Source organism: Balaenoptera musculus, chromosome 1 (genome assembly GCF_009873245.2).
Source record: "Balaenoptera musculus isolate JJ_BM4_2016_0621 chromosome 1, mBalMus1.pri.v3, whole genome shotgun sequence".
Classification (NCBI taxonomy): Eukaryota; Metazoa; Chordata; class Mammalia; order Artiodactyla; family Balaenopteridae; genus Balaenoptera; species Balaenoptera musculus.
Window position 1 is genome coordinate 156,687,952 of NC_045785.1, and position 18,268 is coordinate 156,706,219.

Sequence of the window (18,268 nt, forward strand, 5' to 3'; positions counted from 1 at the left end):
GAACTTCATCTTCTGCTGGTTAGCGGTAGAGGATTTAAATCCATACCGACAGTTCATTTGACAATGACCTTGAGGGGCTTTGCTTCTTGAAGAAGAAAGCAGAAGCTTGCGGTAAACAAAGTTCACTTCTGACAGATGGATTGAATGACAGAAAGGTTGCGAGTGCCAGAATAGCCCTGGCAGAGGAGGAAATGTTCAGTGGAATCCAACAGGAGAGGAGGTGTGAACAGGTGCAGGGTTGCTGACGGAAGGGGAACCAGATGGAAGGAGCCAGAGCCAGTTTATTTAAAGGAAAAGGCAGAAAACATTGAAAGGCTGTGCGATCAGTGGCTAAAAGTGTTCATAGAGGAAGGTAAAAATTCACAAAGCAAAACTGCACAGTGGGGTAGCTAACACTTAGCATAATGGTAGTAATTTGTGAGTTTAGTTTGGAAGTTGCAATTGAAATACATTCATCTTGGCTCTTGACACCATCAAGTATAGATATTTGAAAGTTGTTTATTTTTTTTAAGTTTCTAAGCTTTTTTTATCCATCCATTAATTTAATTTTCTCCAGCCAGAAGCTCCGTTATGATAATACTAAAATTGTGTCGTCAGCTAGGAAAAGAAAAAAAATTTAAAGTGAAGATTAACATTCCATTCAAATTTATCTTGTGATGCCTCAGTTTTGTTCACATATGGGAAGCAAATGCACGCACTGTTGGGTGACATCTGTAATATCTAAGAAATTTGCAATGTTAAAATAGATGCCGTTGGTTGCTTTTGTTGTTTTAAGTCTCTGTTCATTTTTTGAAGTCCGGTTTGATTGTTTCAGTTGGAATAATGCTCTCTGAAATATATGTTTACCTGCCATGATCTTCAGGTTAATTTCTGTTGCTGAGATTGCCCTGATTTTCATTGACTTTCAGTGACCTGCCTTTAGGCAGACACCTGCAAATTAAGTATCATTTACAATGGGAACAGTTTACAGCGGGGCTAAGAAGGGGAGGACTTTTAAAACATTTTCTTAGACCTATGAAAATGAAACCTTCTCTCTGCAAACTAAAGACATCTTGCTAATCGTCTGTCTGGTCACATCATGCATGCCATTTATGTGGGCCCTTGTCTTCCACTCTTGTCCTTGAAAAGTTCCTATGTTACATTACTGATAAAAAGATGCCAATAGAGGAGGAACTGTTATAAAGCAATCACTAGAAAAAACAATGAAAATGCACAATTATTTTGGGATTCTAAAGATCTAATAATTTATTCACAAGAGTTTCTGCATTCTTCTCACAAAGATTAAATACTCAGAGTAAATTCAATGAGCACCGTATTCACATTCCCCATCTCAGAGCAGCCTAGATCAAATAGATTACATTCGATTAGGGCAGGGTGCTTTGGGATATTCTGATTTTAGAGAAAATGTCTATGATCCATGGCATGCTTTTGTCTGTAAAGAGGAGAACTGAGATTTAATTAGTAGTTATAGAAGATGTTTATTTACGCTTATATTGTTTGTAGAGATCAACACTTTTGGTCACTTTAAAGACTGGATGAGGCTACATACAACTATACATTTGAAGGGAAAATAGTTATGTCTTCTAATAAAAGGAAATTGATAACCTGATTTTTAAAAATCAGCTCTAAAACATGCTTTTTTCCCCCAACTCGTCAAGAAGGTTTCATCTAATAGATATTCTTATTAATCTAAAATTTTACATAAAATTGATTAGAACATACTTGCTTTCACTGTAATATACTGATTTTGCCATCTCTTCTATCATAGTTACTAAACACCTTTTTATAGTAATGTTCATAGCATGGTGCTGCTGTATAAAATAATACCATGAAACTCACTTGAATTATGAGATTCAAATTGAAAGGTAGTGAACAGAAACTGCAACAATTAGTGTCATCATCTGATACTCATACCGCAAATTAAATTGCAAGCTCTTTATAGGTAAACCTAATAGCTTTCCAGAAATACGTAAACTTAGTTGTACCCAGCATAGTGTCTTACATCATAGGGGTCTTGAACTTTTTTTGAATGAAGGGATAAGGGTTGATTGCTGTTAAAGAGGCATTCATTCAACATTTATTGAGTTCATGTTCTATTCCAGCTGTAGAGGGAACATTTAGGCACTGTAAAATTTTTAACTGAAGAGAGCATGATTCTTCTTTATAGTTATCCTACAACCTAGTGGACAAGGTTTATGTAACTACATACTTTGTGTGTGTGTGTGTGTGTGTGTGTGTGTGTGTGTGTGTAAAATCTAGAAAACAGTGTATTTAGATTTATAAACTGTCCTGAACTGAAGATCATCTTAAATGAATGAATTAATGAAACTCCCATGTAGGCCAATACTCATTATAATATGTGAGAACTGAGATGCAGAGAAGTTTAGTGACGTGCCCAAGGTCAACAGTCATTTAGTGGAAGTTAACCTAGAATCGCCATCTCCTTGCTCCTGGTCTAGTGCTTTGCCCTGCATTCCACATACTACTCCTTTGTATTCATTGATAATATGACTAATCTGAATAAACACATTAAAATCTTTCTGTAGAAATCTCACACAACCTGTTGCTGAAGGGGAAAATAATTTTCTTTTTGGACTCGGGCACATGGTTATTGGTTCTTGAAACAAAAAAGCAAAGAGGTTTAGCCTACAAACAAAAATTACTGCTTCTTGGAACACTCCTCCTGGGGGTGGTGGTAAATATAGCTCCCTGGACACACTGCTTACTCCATGATGAGCACATTACTCACATGAACTCAATCTCCATGCAACCCTTCCAGGTGGATGCTGCCATAAGCCCCATTTTACAGATAAGAAAACCAAGGTGTCTGCAGATTAATGCCTTGACCGAGGTCACAGCACCACCAAGTGGTGGAGTTGGGATTCAAGCCTAGGCAGTTAGGCTCCAGAATAAGGTTTTATCCATTGTACTATCTGCCTCTGATGGTGGTGGGTGAATATTTTCCAAAATATTCCTTTTGGAAAGTCGAATTAAATAGGGTTCTTGACAGTAGGGCTTCTCAGAGATTTTAATATGCTAACACACAGTATGACTTTCTTTAGAAAGAAATTTAGTTTTCAGTATTTCAGTCAAATTTTTATGACTTAGGGAAACTTTTCTGTTAAATCTCTACATATCTCCCAGGAATCAGGTTTTGGGGAATACACAAAATAATTTAAATTATTTTGTGGTAGGACAACTGAGAATTATCACGTGGGAATTACTTGTTTTCCTATCTCATCTGTGCCTCTGGAACTTCAGTCTCTGCCCCCACCTCCCACTTTACTTTCATTCACAAAGAGAGCAGGGAGGTAAGTAACTTTCACTTTAGGTGTAATCAGTGCTCTGAAATGGAAGTGAGAGAGGGGGAACATCTTTGACCGTTACTTGAACAATTAGCTGTGCCAGAGTGACATTGCAGCAAGTTCTTCCATATCCGCTGTTCCAACTTCGCCTTTGTATGTTAACAGTTCTGGAAAGTAAATTTGACAATTAAATAACTTGATGCCAGTCAGCTAATTGAATTATGTACCTTTCAAAGCTTGACACTTAGAATAAGATTTTATAGAATAAAACATTATGGGTACTTTTGGGTATAAATTATTTTAAACAATCTTCTGCTAGGGGTTATTGGCACAGATTTAAAGTATGGGACCCTAAGTCAAACTCTGCAGTAGATTTCATTCTCCTTCCATTCTTGGCATACTGATACTCCTCCATTCTGTGTGTATCCTTTCCTGTGTTCTGAAGAAATGCAGCAACTCATGGGCAGTAAGCTCTAGAAATTAAGAAGTTTAGCACTCATAATGTATTAATGTTTCTATAAATACACTTGGAGGTGCCCATAATTTATAAATATTTCAAGTGAGATTTTCTATAAAGAACGACTTTGTAATGATAATGATGACTGGAATTGTGATTCTCATGAGGGCTTACTACGTGTGGTCCTGGCTTTCCCACTCATTCTCCTTTCCGGATCCTTGAATTATATTTCTCTCACCAAATAAATTCCACCAATGTTTCTAGAGGTTTGAAACCATTCAGCAGCTTATTTGTATTTCATGAAATGGAGATAATGTTTTGCAATAAGTAAAAACTACAAAGGCAACAGATTAACTCACCAGGCAGTAGGATAGTTTATTAAAAACTGGTTGACAGATTGATTGACTAACTAATACTCTTGATAGATTTTGAAACTGTTAGTTTCTTACTAGAAACAAAGAATGAATGATATGAGAATGATTGCTGAAGATTCAGGAAAGAAATCTGTGGGAGGGCGGATCGTAGAGAATCTGCTATTTCCCATTTAACAATTATAGAGAGACTATTAAATGATAAATATTTTCCAACTTTATGCATATTAACTTATTAGGTGCCTATAATCCATGTATATAACTGGACATTTTTCTATAATTTGCCAGCTTGGCTGTATGGAATATTTTTTTAATATGCTTTATAATTTAATTTTAAATATGAATATGTATTTTGGGAGTTGCTTCAAACCAAATCTGATTTACAAAAAAAAAAAAGCTTGTATTGCTTACATTTGTATAATATGGTGACTACTTCAGCTTTAGCTTTTCTTAGTTTTCTATTAGAATTCTTCTTTGTTTCTCCTTTTCAAGTAATGGTGACTGGCTGATGCAAATGAGAAGTTTATCAAGATAAGAAAATGTTACTTTAATAGTTTTGGCTTTTTTATAAGAATTATGAGATTTTATATCTTCGTGAGACATTTAGAGTTAGCAGTGTTTGGCAACATGGTTATTTTGATTTATGGAACATCAAGATTAAAAATGATGCTCTGCTTTAGGGAAGGAGAAAAGGAGTTATGCTCAAATCAGCCCTGTCCAGGAGAAATACGGGAGCCACGAAATGCAAACCACATATTCAATTTAAAATTTCCAGATAACCATATTTAAAAAGAAACAAGTGAAATTAATTTTAACAACATAGTATACTTAACCCAATATATAGAAAATAGTATCTTTTCAACATGTAATCGATATAAATTAATTAGATATATTTTACTTTTTTTTCTAATTCTTCACAGCAGTCCAGACTTGAGGCATGTCTCTCTTCAAACTAGCCACATTTCAAGTACTCAGTAGCCACATGTGGCTAGTGGCTGCCGTACAAGCCACTGTAGCCCTAGACCTTTTGTTCCTTAGTTTTCCTGGCTTTCCCACAATGCCCACTGTAGATGCAGTCATAAACCCTAAAGTCTATTTCTACAATAATTGGAATCATTCTGTACAAATAAGAAAATCATGTCAGCTTTTTAATTTAAAGCTGGTAGCCAGGACTAACTTTGGTTAATTTTTTTCTGAGGAACTGTCACTTTGAGGGGAGGAGGAGGATAGAGAAAGCAGCTGAAGAGTTAGCTGTACAAGCAGCAAATTACAATAAGTTCTTCCATATCTTACTGTCCCATCTTTACCTTTACATGTTAAGAGCTATGGAAAGTAAATTTGACAAATAATTAGATGCCAGTCCACTAGTTGAATTTAGGCACCTTTCAAATGATGATCTGGGCTGGACATTGCTGGTTGCTTTATGTCGACTATCTCACATATTCTAATAATATCATTTTATAAAATGGTAAAATAAGCCTTAGGCTGAAGTTCCACTCTGGTGTCACTCAACTAGTACACAGTGGAGCCAGGGTTCAAATCTGGACTGTGTGTGTCCAAAGCCCAAGCTCACATCCACTGTGCAATACCACCTCCCCCTATGTAGGTTTTATCAGTAAACTGAGGAAATTTTTTATTCTTTCCTCAAGGTGCTTTGTCTTTGAAGTAATTATATTGATTGTTACACTTTGAGTAGTCATCTTTTAAGAAATAATAATGATAATAATAATGGCACTAATTGATATTTTTGAACACTTACAATGTGTCAGTACTATACTAAGTGTATTTTACATACAATATCATGCTAGTCTTACAAGGAGAGGTACTGTTACTAACTCCATTTCACATCCGAGAAAACTGAGTGATAGGGTAAGTAACTCACTTAGGGTACACAGCTAGTAAGTGGAGGTATGGAGATTCTGATGCCCAGTCTGGCTGACACCAAAGTATGCACCCTTAATCCCTACCTCCTTGTGTACAAAGAATGACCAAGCCAGCCCTGCTGGCAGTGAAGTTTATGTACTAAGGGATAAAGGCCAAAAGTACGACATTATTTTTAGACGTAGTTTAGGATTTTAGTTGCTCATGTTCCTTTTCTTAGGGCACAAATTCTGCTGGTTTGGGTAGGCTCAAGACAGGCTGCCTCCTAGAAATGAACTTGAATATAAATAGCTTTAGAATAAAGGTAAAAGCAGGTTCTCAGGAATAGAAAGGACAGTTCTGCAACTATAAGAATGATGAGGATGATGGCTTAGAAATGGCTTGAGGAAGAAGAAAATCCAGCAAACACTTCAAGTTCCTGAAGCAGAGGAAACAGTTAAGGATGTAGATAAAAATAGTTACAAGCAAGAGTTACCAAGCCAAATAGAAATAACGTTAAATCATGAAATGACTAAAAGGAAAAATGTTTTGATGAGGAAAATGACCTAATTACTGTGACAAGAACAATGATTTTCTTATTTAGAAGAGTGAGAATGATACTGGAGTAAGAATCTGAAAACTTGGCCTCGGGTCAGTTTTTTTCTTCTATAAGCATAGTATTTTTCAGCCCCAGAGGTTTGTGCAACAATGGAGAGGTTATAGAGATCTTAATCAAGCTTTAAAAATGAACTGTGTTTTTGTTATCAAGCCAAGGTCAGTCAGCAGATCACAATCCTAATTTCTGTGTACAAACATACTGGGTGGTTGACCAAAGGCCATCACGTTAGAACAATGAAAACCCTGCTGTCTTTCTTACAGAACTTCCCTACTTCCTCAGACGTAGACTTCTGGTAAATTCAGCCATTTGACACATAGCCATAAACTGAGATATAAATTTCGAAGTACTTTTAAGAAGCAAATAACTATCACAAAGCCCTTGCACTTTTCTGTGTAGGATCAGTGGAACTATCCTAAGCATCAGTTTTATATATTAAAAAAAATTTGAAACATAACAAAACAAAAAACATGGTGGCAAATCATAGCAAACCAATCAATAAAAAAAAAATTGTAAGAAGCAGATTAGTGCTTCTGTATGCTTTCTGTTTTGTTAGAATAGCACCTGAGACTTTCCATGCAGCAAATCGTATTGAGTGTCTGCTGTTTCCAGGCCCTATGGTAGATACCTGAAGATACAACAATGAGCAGTGATTCCCAGGAGCTTCCTAGCAAAGGGAATGCAGCTGCAAGCAGGCATTATGAACCTTGATTATGAAGACTTTGTTATATTTGGTGTAGTTTGCTTAAGGAAGCAGAGATGCAATATATTTTAGACATTTCTACTGCAAATGGTCAGATCTGTATGGGTCTAATACCTGGAAAATTCTCTCTCGTGGAATGGCTCATCTCCCAACATTCCAGATAAATGAAGCATTACTCTGTTATGCTTGAGAAATGAGACATTATGACATGTATTTAATAATTGTTAACTCTTGCTATTATAGCATATTTCTGAAGAAATTTAATAGCCACAAAGTAATCAACATGTTCCCCATTTAAAACTGGATCCTAGAAATTAATTCCAAAACATTTTTATAATAGAATATAAACTCTTTCAGTCAATTGTACTACAATTTGACAGCGATGCAGATCCATTGAGAGGTTACAGAAATGTCATTTTAATATATATTGATCCTCCTGATGTCTAATTTGAAGTTACTCATCAGAAGGATTAATTAATTATTGGGAATATGTAGGTAAACTGATATTTTTCAGAGAGGAAAGGCCAGAGTGGACCCATGTGATCAGTTTACACAGAAAAGTCAGAGATGGAAATATGAATATTTTGACAATATGAAGATGCAAAGGCAAAATCATGGTCTAATTTATTTCATGCAAAAGCATGCTTGTTCTTATTCTTTAGTCTTTAGAATTGGGCCCATGGTATTGTAAAATAGAATATAGGAGGGCCTAACATTCTCCCAGGAACTTTGATCAAGACAAGCACTTAATGCATCTGAGACCTCTGAGCTACTTAAGAAATTTCAAGGCTGAAAATCCTGAAATGTGCATTTGACGGCTATTCAGTCTCAGTATCTATCTATGATATCTACTATATCTAAGAAACAATTACCAAAATTGCTCTTGCTATTGCTGTAGTAATAAGTGCTCTCCCTGCTTCTAATGTTGTCCCTTCCCCATCTGTTCCCCACACTGCAGCCAGAGTGATCTTTCTAAAGCTTGAGTGTGATCACAACACTCCCCTGCTTAAAACCCTACATTGGCTCCCTATTTCCCTGAGGATGAAGTCCTTAAAAATAGCTTCATGTTCTGGCTCCTGCCTACATCTCCAGTCTCATCTTTCTTCAGTCTCCCCTCCACCAACTGCTCGCTTCTACCCCACAACACATATATTCCACCCTCCACTCGTGTCAAAGCTGTTTGCAGTTTTCCAAAGGCACCTGATTCTCTCTCTTTCCTGGGCCTTTGCACCAGTTGTCCACTTCACTTGTAACAATATTCCTCTCTTTCTTTATATGGCTAATTACTACTCATTTTAAGCCTCTAATATTTTAAGCTTCCTGTAATCCTCCCTCACTGTGCCTAGCATCTCCCCAACTCCTGTCCTATCCACTGTATGATAGCAGGAATTTAGCTCCATTTTATTATTTACCTTACTATTTTAGTTGTTTTTTCTTGTCTATTTTCTTCACTAGACCATGAACTCTTTGAGGGGAAGGTCATGGTCTGTATCTTGTATACTGATGCATCCCCACACTTTTGTGCCTGGCACAAATTGGTGTTTAAGTATTTGTTGAATTGGATGAGCAATAGAATTTTACTAAACTCCTCATGTAAGGCAATGCTGTGGAATGGAAAGGACACCAAACTTACTAGTAGCTGTGCAGTGTTGAGCAAATCTCTTAATTCTCTGAGCTTGAGATACTTCATCTGTCAAACAAGGATATCTGCTCCATCTCCCTGCCTTACAGAATTATCATGAAGAATAAAGAGGTCATTGCATCTGACTGTGCTTTGTAAAACAGAAAGCACAGACACTGGAAGATGACGAGATGGTAAAAGTCTGTGGTTTTTGTCTTAAGTAAATGTGAGTTATTCAGAAGGTGTAATAGAAGCTGGCAATAGAGTCTAGCACACCTCCTTGGCCTTGAAGATTAGAGTTTTCAAATTATTTTGGAGATACTATAAGAGAACATTTTTGGAGGGAAAAATATTTTTAGGAAAGTTTCTGTGAATTATTTCCTTTCTTTTGTGTTTATTCCTTTGAAAGAAGTTGGCCTCTTTTGTTTCTGCTTCCTTTCCTAGAAGTGACTCACACTCTGATCTGATAACTCAACTTTCAACATTGTACTTAAAATTCTGATATACTTTGCAGGGAAGAAAATAGAAATAATTTCCTCTAGGAAATATGTATAATGCCATGAAGTTTTTTGCATGCTTGAGGAAGTAGGGATTACTGAATCCTAGCCCTCTTGTATTTTCCTTTCCTTATTTGTTCCATCCCTCTATTTCTACATTTGCTCAAATATGAGAACATAGTCCTTGTTAATAGTAAACAGGTACAGGATTTTGGTTCTTCTCAAACATGGAAGATATCATTCTGTCTACTGATTTTACTTTGTTTTTATTTTGTTGTTATTATCAATAACAATAATAAAACTAAATTAAATTATTGGCCAAAATAGGGATTATTTTATCCCATTCTCTTCTTCTAATCAGTAGATAGGAGGATCCTTAAACCTGTAAGGATACTTAGTATTTTCTGTCCCTTAACAGTTGTTCATTCATTCATTCACTCGTTCATTCATTCATCAAATATTTGTTGACTGCACAACTGTATTCCACGCACCATTCCAGGCTCTTGGAATAAATTAATGAGCAAAACAAAGGTCTCTATTCTTCAGGCACTTACATTCCAATTAAGATATGTACGTCTTATCTTTCCTAGGAGTCTGTGATAAGCTTGAGGCAGGAGATGTATTTATGTGCCTTTTAATGTTTTTGCAAAAGTCAATATATTTCTTTAAGGAGGATACAACTAATTGATGGTGTCATTGTAGGAGGAAGTGTTCCAATAACATATGGGACAAATGGGAAAGGAGAAGGAGGACTAGCTTGGGATTGGCTATCAAGATGGATAATATGGGTAGTAAATGACACACACACACACACACACACACACACACACACACATGGATAATTGAAATAAGACTCTTGTCATACTTTATCTCATTTCTCTGCATCCCTGACAGAGTAAGATATTGAAGCATAGAGATTCATACTATGGACTTTAGATTCAGGTAGGCCTGAATTTCCTGGCTATGTCCCTTAATAACTGGGGGACTTTGAACAAATTGTACACCCTCTCTAGACCTCAGTTTCCTCATTTATAAAGTGAGGATAAGAGAACCTACCTCTTAGGGTTGTTTGAGATTAAATAAAAGAATACATGTAAAGAGCTTAGCTTATGCTAAACGTTAGTAAATAATAGGTTACTAAAATTATTAACCCTTAAAGTAGGCTTTTTTCCTGCCCTATTTTCAGAAAGAACCCCTGGATTAAAAGAATTAAGTTACTTGTTCACGATCACATAGGTAACAAGGAGGTAGATACTATACTTGGATCCTCTAGCTCTGTGAGTTTTCTACTGTACCCCATTGCCTCTTTTTTTTATTTTTATTTTTTAATTTATTATTATTATTATTTTGGCTGTGTTGGGTCTTCGTTGCTGTGTGTGGGCTTTCTCTAGTTGCGGTGAGCGAGGGCTACTCTTCGTTGCGGTGCGCAGGCTTCTCAATGCAATGGCTTCTCTTGTTGTGGAGCACAGGCTCTAGGCATGCGGGCTTCAGTAGTTGCAGCACGTGGGCTCAGTAGTTGTGGTGCACGGACTTCAGTAGTTGTGGCACACGGGCTCAGTAGTTGTGGCGCACGGGCTTAGTTGCTCTGTGGCATGTGGGATCTTCCCGGACCAGGGATCAAACCCATGTCCCCTGCATTGGCAGGCAGATTCTTAACCACTGTGCCACCAGGGAAGTCCCTCCATTGCCTCTTAAGATGTGGTTTTCCCAGAACACAAAGAGAATCAAGTGAAAAAATGGTGTGTATGCTTTTAAAAAAAAGCATTAATAGATAGATACTGCTACATATAAAACAGATAAAAACAAGGATTTACTGTATAGCACAGGGAACTATATTCAATATCTTGTAATAACCTACAGTGGAAAAGAATCTGAATCACTTGGCTGTACACCTGAACTAACACAATATTGTAAATCAACTATAGTTCAATTTTTAAAAAAGCAAAACAAAAAACTATAAGGAAATATTTAATTCTAGTTACTCATAAATTTGATTTCCATAGTAGATTAGCAACTTAGAAAGCACTTCTGTGTATACTAAGTTTGAGAAAATGAGTATGTTAAAGAATGGATTCCAAGTTTCTCACTGTTGAGGAATAATGTTACACTTAGGGAAAGAGGGAAGACTAGGTTCTATCTATGTTATTGGATTGGAATTACAGACATCAATTTGAATTGTGTATGTATATATTCATATAAAGACATATAGACAAATATTCATATTTATATTTATATATTCATATGTATATTCATATACTGGCTCTGTCTACTAAGGTGACCTAGAAGCCAAGACTTGTCAGTAGCAATGAGTACCACCTAGTGACAGATCTTGATTTCTAAATACCATTCTCCACCAAAAGGCACAAGAGCTCCTTGAGCAAATGCTGATTCCAAGACTGGTAAAGGACAGTACAAGATGAAACTGGAACATCTTGTAGGAATAGGAAGCCAAGAAGTGCACAAGAATAATAGATAATAATCATATTATTAAAATAGTACCTGGTAGAAGTATTTACAATGAAAATTGGTAAACACTGCAAATGAGGGATACCCCCCCCCAAATCAATTATTAAACATTTTCCAGCACACCAATAACATCAACCAAGTGATCAAAGATAATATCACCATTATTGGGACAAGTGGACATCATGTATCTTAACTCACAACAGCACCCCACACCTCCCTGCTGCTTCTCTCTGTAATTCCATCAAGAATGGCTCTCAGCTAGTAAGTATGTTATAAATGGTCTCATACATTTTGTTACACCAATATGCTACTGTCACAAAGCTCTCTATATTTTACTTTAAAAAGGAAACACCTTTTAACCAAAAGGGTTGTGTGTTTAATACTTCAGTCACTAGTAAAACGTGAATAGAAACATGGCAGACAGGATTGGTGCCTCAAATCACTGGCAACACCACGTCCTTGTCCTCAGGTTAGACTTGAGGCTTTCATCATTTCCGTGCTGCACTCACTGGTGAATTTTAGGATCGTCAGAAACTTTCAGTCCTTTAATGTAGTAGTAAAATTTTAAATGTACTTAAAAAAAAATCTGATTAATCATCTTTGCTCGGTGACATGGATTTTTCTAAATAGCAAGATTTAAAATAATAAATGATTTGGAAAAGTTGAGGATTAGAAATGTAAAGTTAATTCTTCAATCCCATTTTTTAAATGGGATGGTAAATGACATTTCAGAAAATATAATCAGCCAGAATTATAATCAGAAAAAAGGAGAGACTAAACCTCAATGTATGCTTAGTCTGTGTTTGAGGCCTACCCAGTACTTGTTCCCTCCTTTTAACTCTCAATTGTCATCAAGTAAACATTGACCTGGCCCACACGCCCATGTGTTGCCACAGGTGATGTGGATAACTTGGAGGAAAAGGTGGATGTTCCTATTCTAATACATTTTCTCCTTTTTAAAGTCAGCTCTACTGAGGTAAATTTAAATATAATAAAAATCACCAATTTTGAGTTTGCAATTAAGTGTGTTTTGACAAATGTACATAGTTACAGAACCATCATAACCATGATATAGAACATTTCTATCAACCCCAAAGTTCCCTCATGCCCATCCCCTACCTCCAGGTCCTGGAAATACTGACCAGTCACACTATTGTTTACTTTTCTAGAATTTCACATAAATGAAATCATAAAATATGTCTTCAGTACCTGGCTTCTTTAAGCATACTACTGTCTTTGAGATTCACCTAGGTGTCATATGTAACAATAGCTTTTTATTACTATTTTATTACTACTATTTCTAGTATTCCATTATAAGGCTATACCACGATTTGTTTATCTATTTAGCAGTTAATGGACATTTAGGTTGTTTCCAGGTTTTAGCTATTATGAATACATCTTTCAGCCTTATTTTAATAACAACCAAGAAATTCTTCTTTACTGCCATTGCTTTTATTCCAATTTGTAAAATATGGTAACTATAAGTTTGGTTAAGTGAGATCATCAATATTTTGAGTAAGAACTGAATGAAAACCATTTGGGGAAGCCTGGCCCAGCTATCTTTCACAAGGCTCTCACACCCAGCTGGAATTGACTTCTTATTTTTCTATGCTTTAGTAGTTTTATTCCCTAGTACCTTTCTTGTGGTATATTTCACCTTTTACCTTCTATTTTGGCCATTTTGAATTCCCTATTAGGACAGAGACTGTGCCATATTTATGTATCTTTGTTTGACCTGTGCCTAACAGAGTGTCTTTCAGAGTTATGTTAAATATTAAATGAATTGGTTTGGATTCTTCTCTGATCACTTCCTTGGATAACTAAGTGGTTTTTATTAATTCTTTCAACCCATTATTGCATTACCTGTAGAGTGTTATAAAATAAGGTTCCTAAATCAAAATATTTCGAATCCCACCTCTGCCTTTACAGCATTTACAATAACCTTTGAGAAGATTTCTAATTCTTTATGACCCTCCTTTTTTTTTTCCAACTATAATGTGAGAGGATTTGATTAAACAAATTTGAGATTGCTTCTCAGTTCTAAAATGTTAAGGTTTTATAAAAAACCTGCTAAGTCAGAAAGAACCTGCAAGGTGAGAGGGCAACATGGAAGGAAAGGGGTATATAAAGAAGGTAGGAAAGCAAAAATATGTCGTGTTTTTATGTAATTGAAAATAAAATGTGTAGTTTCTTAAACAGAGTAAAAGTTGGGCAAGGATTCAAGAAACAAAAGTTGATGTGTAACAACATTTGTTGGTAGAGCATTCTTTTAAATTGTTTTATAAGGAGAACAATAAGACAGTAGTTCTTTTCTCTAGTAAATTTAGGAGATCAGTAATTAGGTTCCTCATTCTGAAAATTACTGGTGAGACTGGCAGCCCCTTTGTGTAAGTGAACCATAAGCCCCAGTTTACAAAGGGTAGTCCCAGTTATGACTGTTTGTCATGGTATAATTACTTATGATTAATTATTAATAATGCCCCTTTTCACTCTCAAATGGGTATTGGCTTTGAACAATGCATTTTTTGGTCACCCGATTACTGGGGATCTCAGAGTCCTAGGTCTCCCGACCTATATCCCCTGCTCTAGCTAGGATTCTGTCTTGGGGATGGTTACTCAGTGAAAGAATCCACAGTGCTCTCTTCAAGCTGACCCCTTCAGCAGGAGCATCTCCATCTGGCAACACCTTTAGAGCCATTCTCTTCCATACACTCTTCTCTCTTTTTTTTCACGTCTGGAAAGTTTTTGCCTCCTCATATAAGACTTGAGCAGATTCTTCAGCTTCACTTAAAGACTGCAGCCTTCTTTCCCCTATGGCAAGTATATAAGAACATCCGTTCATTAAACATTCACTGCCCACTTCCTGTGTGCCATGTACTGAGCTGGGTTCATGGTATAGAGAGACAAAGATGGCAAAAAGGGACAGACAAGTAAACCAATAACCAAAGTGTGATGAATGCTATCTTAGTAGGATACATACATACACAGCATATACTGATGTCACTGTAGAAAGAACAGTTAATTTAGGAGAGAGGGGAAAGAGAGGAGGGGAATTTTGAGCAGGTCCTAAAGGAGCAGTATACATTGAACAGGGGTGACGGGTTGGTGGGAGGCAGAGAGGGGTGAGGTGGGCGGGGGAAAAAAACATCCCAGCAAAACGCAGAGACATGTGCAGCTTTCCATGGCCGGAAAATACGTGGTATGACTGGGGAGGCAAAAAGTGGCCTCGACGGACCATCCATGTGTTGCAGTATACCAGTTTGGAACTGAGTGTGAGGCAAGACCTTGGAGCAAGTCCACGGGGTGTTGTTACTAGAAGTACCAGAAGGGACCTTATTTCACATTTAGCGTGGCCCCCTGATTATCCATTTGATTGAGGTGTGGGTGTATTTTCATTCTGGAATTTTATACTACAACATTACCGCATGCATTGACTGATTTCAATACAGACTTTCCTTATGTTGCTTTATGATTAGAAGCCAGTGATTTGAAGTTCCACAGCAGTACATAGACTAGTAGTGATAGCTTTATGGAATTGTTTATTTTTAGTTTGGCAAGACAAGACAGTAAATATCTCAATTAGTAAACTAAAGCAGCATGGATGAGAAATGCCCACAAGAAGATTAGGAGTTAGAAATAACTAAGCCAGTTAATTGAAGGAAACTTTCATATCACTTACCCATATTTAGAGAATAAAGAACCAACCTAATATGTGTATGTGTGTGTGTGTGTGTTTATGTGTGTGTGCTCACACACAGTGTCATTATTCACAGTGGTGCCAGTGATGAGGTCCTTTGCATTCTTCAGGTTCTAATTGTTTAGGAAGTTCCTCTCTTTAGGATCCACTGTGATTGGATATTGACCCATCCACTGGTTAATATCCAGTCACAGTGGGGTGAAATACATCGTCTTTGACTACAGAAGCTTCTCATCCTGCAATTTCTTTCAGTGTGACCCAAAAGGCATCTTACTATGAAGTGCTGGGAGAAGTTTTTTATTTTCATATTCATATTTATATTCACATTACATGGCCTAATGTGTGAAAATATTTAAGGAAAACATGCATGTGGTACTGCAGAATCATTTACTTGCCTCCAGATAGAATCACCTACATTATATTTGAGATTCCGTTTTAAGTTTGGGAGGAAAAGCAGAGGTGATCTACAAAACTTAGTTTCAAGAATTTAAGTTTTGGGTGTATTGAGTCATGCTGTTCCTGTAACTTCAGGATCTTTAGGAAATATTGACCATTCAAAAGAAAAAAGATTAATTGGCGGTACATAACATTGAGAATGTTATAGAGAATGGTGTTTGTGTTTTACAGTTACAAAATGGCATTATTCAGTTGTCATGATTTTTTGATTTTTAAAGTTGCTTACTTTAGTCCATTTGGATTTATGGCAAGTATTTAACATTGTATGAAAGGTCCTTTGGATTTTCCGCCTCAAGTAAGGGGGGGTCTGTAGAAAGATTGTTGTCTACTTATGCTTAACCATTTACTATGTATCAGCTCTCTGTGGTCTGTAGGGGAAATGATGGGGATTAGTGCATCTGTAGTTTAAATTTCTGTCTGTCTCCTCTCTGCCTTGTAGACTGGAAAAAGATAGCATTCAGCAGAGCTTTAGCAACGATGCAAAGGCCCAAGCCCTTCAGGCCCAGCAAAGAGAGCAGGAGCTGACACAGAAGATACAGCAAATGGAGGCCCAGCATGACAAAACTGGTAGGTGGTAGGGAAAGATTAGAGCCTGGGCACTTGCTCACAAGCCAGGCCCACGCCTTACTGTGAAATGACATCAGGAACACCTGTAACCTTTGGCTGGCCGAAGGGAGCAGATGCTAACTACACCGGAGATTCCGAATTACATATTAGTTAGCGTTTAAAAGAGAAAATGGAAAGTATTGCCCACTGTCTGTTGATTTCAGAGTGCTGCTCTCACATCTGTTGCACCATCTGGATTATGAGTTTATTTACCTGTGTTCAAGAAACGTAAAGCTGAGAGAGACCACAACAAAGTAGAAAAACAAAGGGCTTGTTTTTGGCTGGGTTTTCAGGCACACATGTTATATAAAGAAAATAGCATCAGAAGCTCTGCGGGAAATGCTCTGAGCTTACAGTTAGAGTCTCCTGAATAGCACTGAACAGTTCCCACAGTACACACATTATAGCTACTCTAAAAGCCTAATGAGTTTGCTTCAGCATCCAAACTGGAGAAAAGCTTTAGCCATTAATCGGTTCTTAATTCACTGTCGCAGCTGGATGTAATTCAGTGGCTCCAAATTGATATGTTCCTTTATTTAATCTTTGCAGCTTCGAACATTTTTAGCATTTGTATGATTTCCCCACCTCCCCCAACCCAGTCTAGAGTGATGTTTAATCCTTTGCATTCTTCAAGTTCTCACAACTGCTGTTAAAATTCACTAATACAAGGCATTGACCACAGCTGGCAGCTTGGCTAAAAATTGCCATCTTTCATCACATTGGCACTATTCTGCAGACTGAGTTGGCCAGTAACTCTTTACCTTTAATTTGAAAGTAAAATGCACTTTGAAAATAGGCAGTTTGATTTGTTCAGTCGGAGCATTATGTAGTTCCTTTTACTTTTGAGTTGTGTGTTCACAGACAGTGTTAGTCAAAACAAGACAGTGTCAGTCATTATAATTCCACACCACATACACCAAGCTGATTGTACTATTAAAACAAAAGTTTAATTGATCCTGTTTCTTCCAGAAAAATGTTGCTTAATTTTTAGTGCCTTGATTTATTTTGCTTTGTATGCTATATGCTTTTTTGTCAGTCATTGTCTAAAACTGAAAAGAAAGGGCCTGTTAAACCTTTCACCTAAACATAATTTTCATGTGATTTAATGTATACTATATTTGATGACATGGTAATAAATGGTTGCTTATCCTGTAAGTGAAAAATTGCTAATGTAAAATTCATTAAATAATCTGTTTGCTAATAAAGAGGCAAATGTCATATTGATCCACATAATTCACTCCATCACTTTCAGTAGAGATTTTCTTCTCACAGTGTTTGGCCAGAAGAAATGAAAATTCACTAGGCTTGGTAGTTGTTTTTCCACTGAAAACAAAAGGAGAAGATTACAGGATGAATTATTGTTTGCCTCCACTACTAGCAGGATCCCGGTGATCAAGGAGTCTTGGGCAGTATCTCTGAGTGCTAGATAAGAGTATTAACTGAGCCGCCATGAGAATACTTCCTTTTGTTCTGCACAAAAATACATACTCTGTTCAGTTTCTTTGATCAGATCTTCATTGAAGCTCACACTAAGTAGATAAGGAAAATTATTTATTTCCAATAAAATAAGGAAAGTTACGTATTTTTCTTTTATGATTAGAGAAGTATATGCA

General features: G+C 36.7%; 1 protein-coding gene across 8 annotated transcripts in view; it reads left to right on the forward strand.

The window, feature by feature from the left end:
• The window catches only part of SDCCAG8 (SHH signaling and ciliogenesis regulator SDCCAG8), a 268,342-nt gene that overhangs the window by 155,970 nt on the left and 94,104 nt on the right, over nt 1–18,268 (forward strand). For all 8 annotated transcript variants that reach the window (XM_036863025.1, XM_036863052.1, XM_036863043.1 and 5 more), the window contains one exon: nt 16,489–16,616. In XM_036863025.1, coding sequence (XP_036718920.1) covers nt 16,489–16,616 — 128 coding nt within the window. The remainder of the gene's footprint in view (nt 1–16,488; nt 16,617–18,268) is intronic.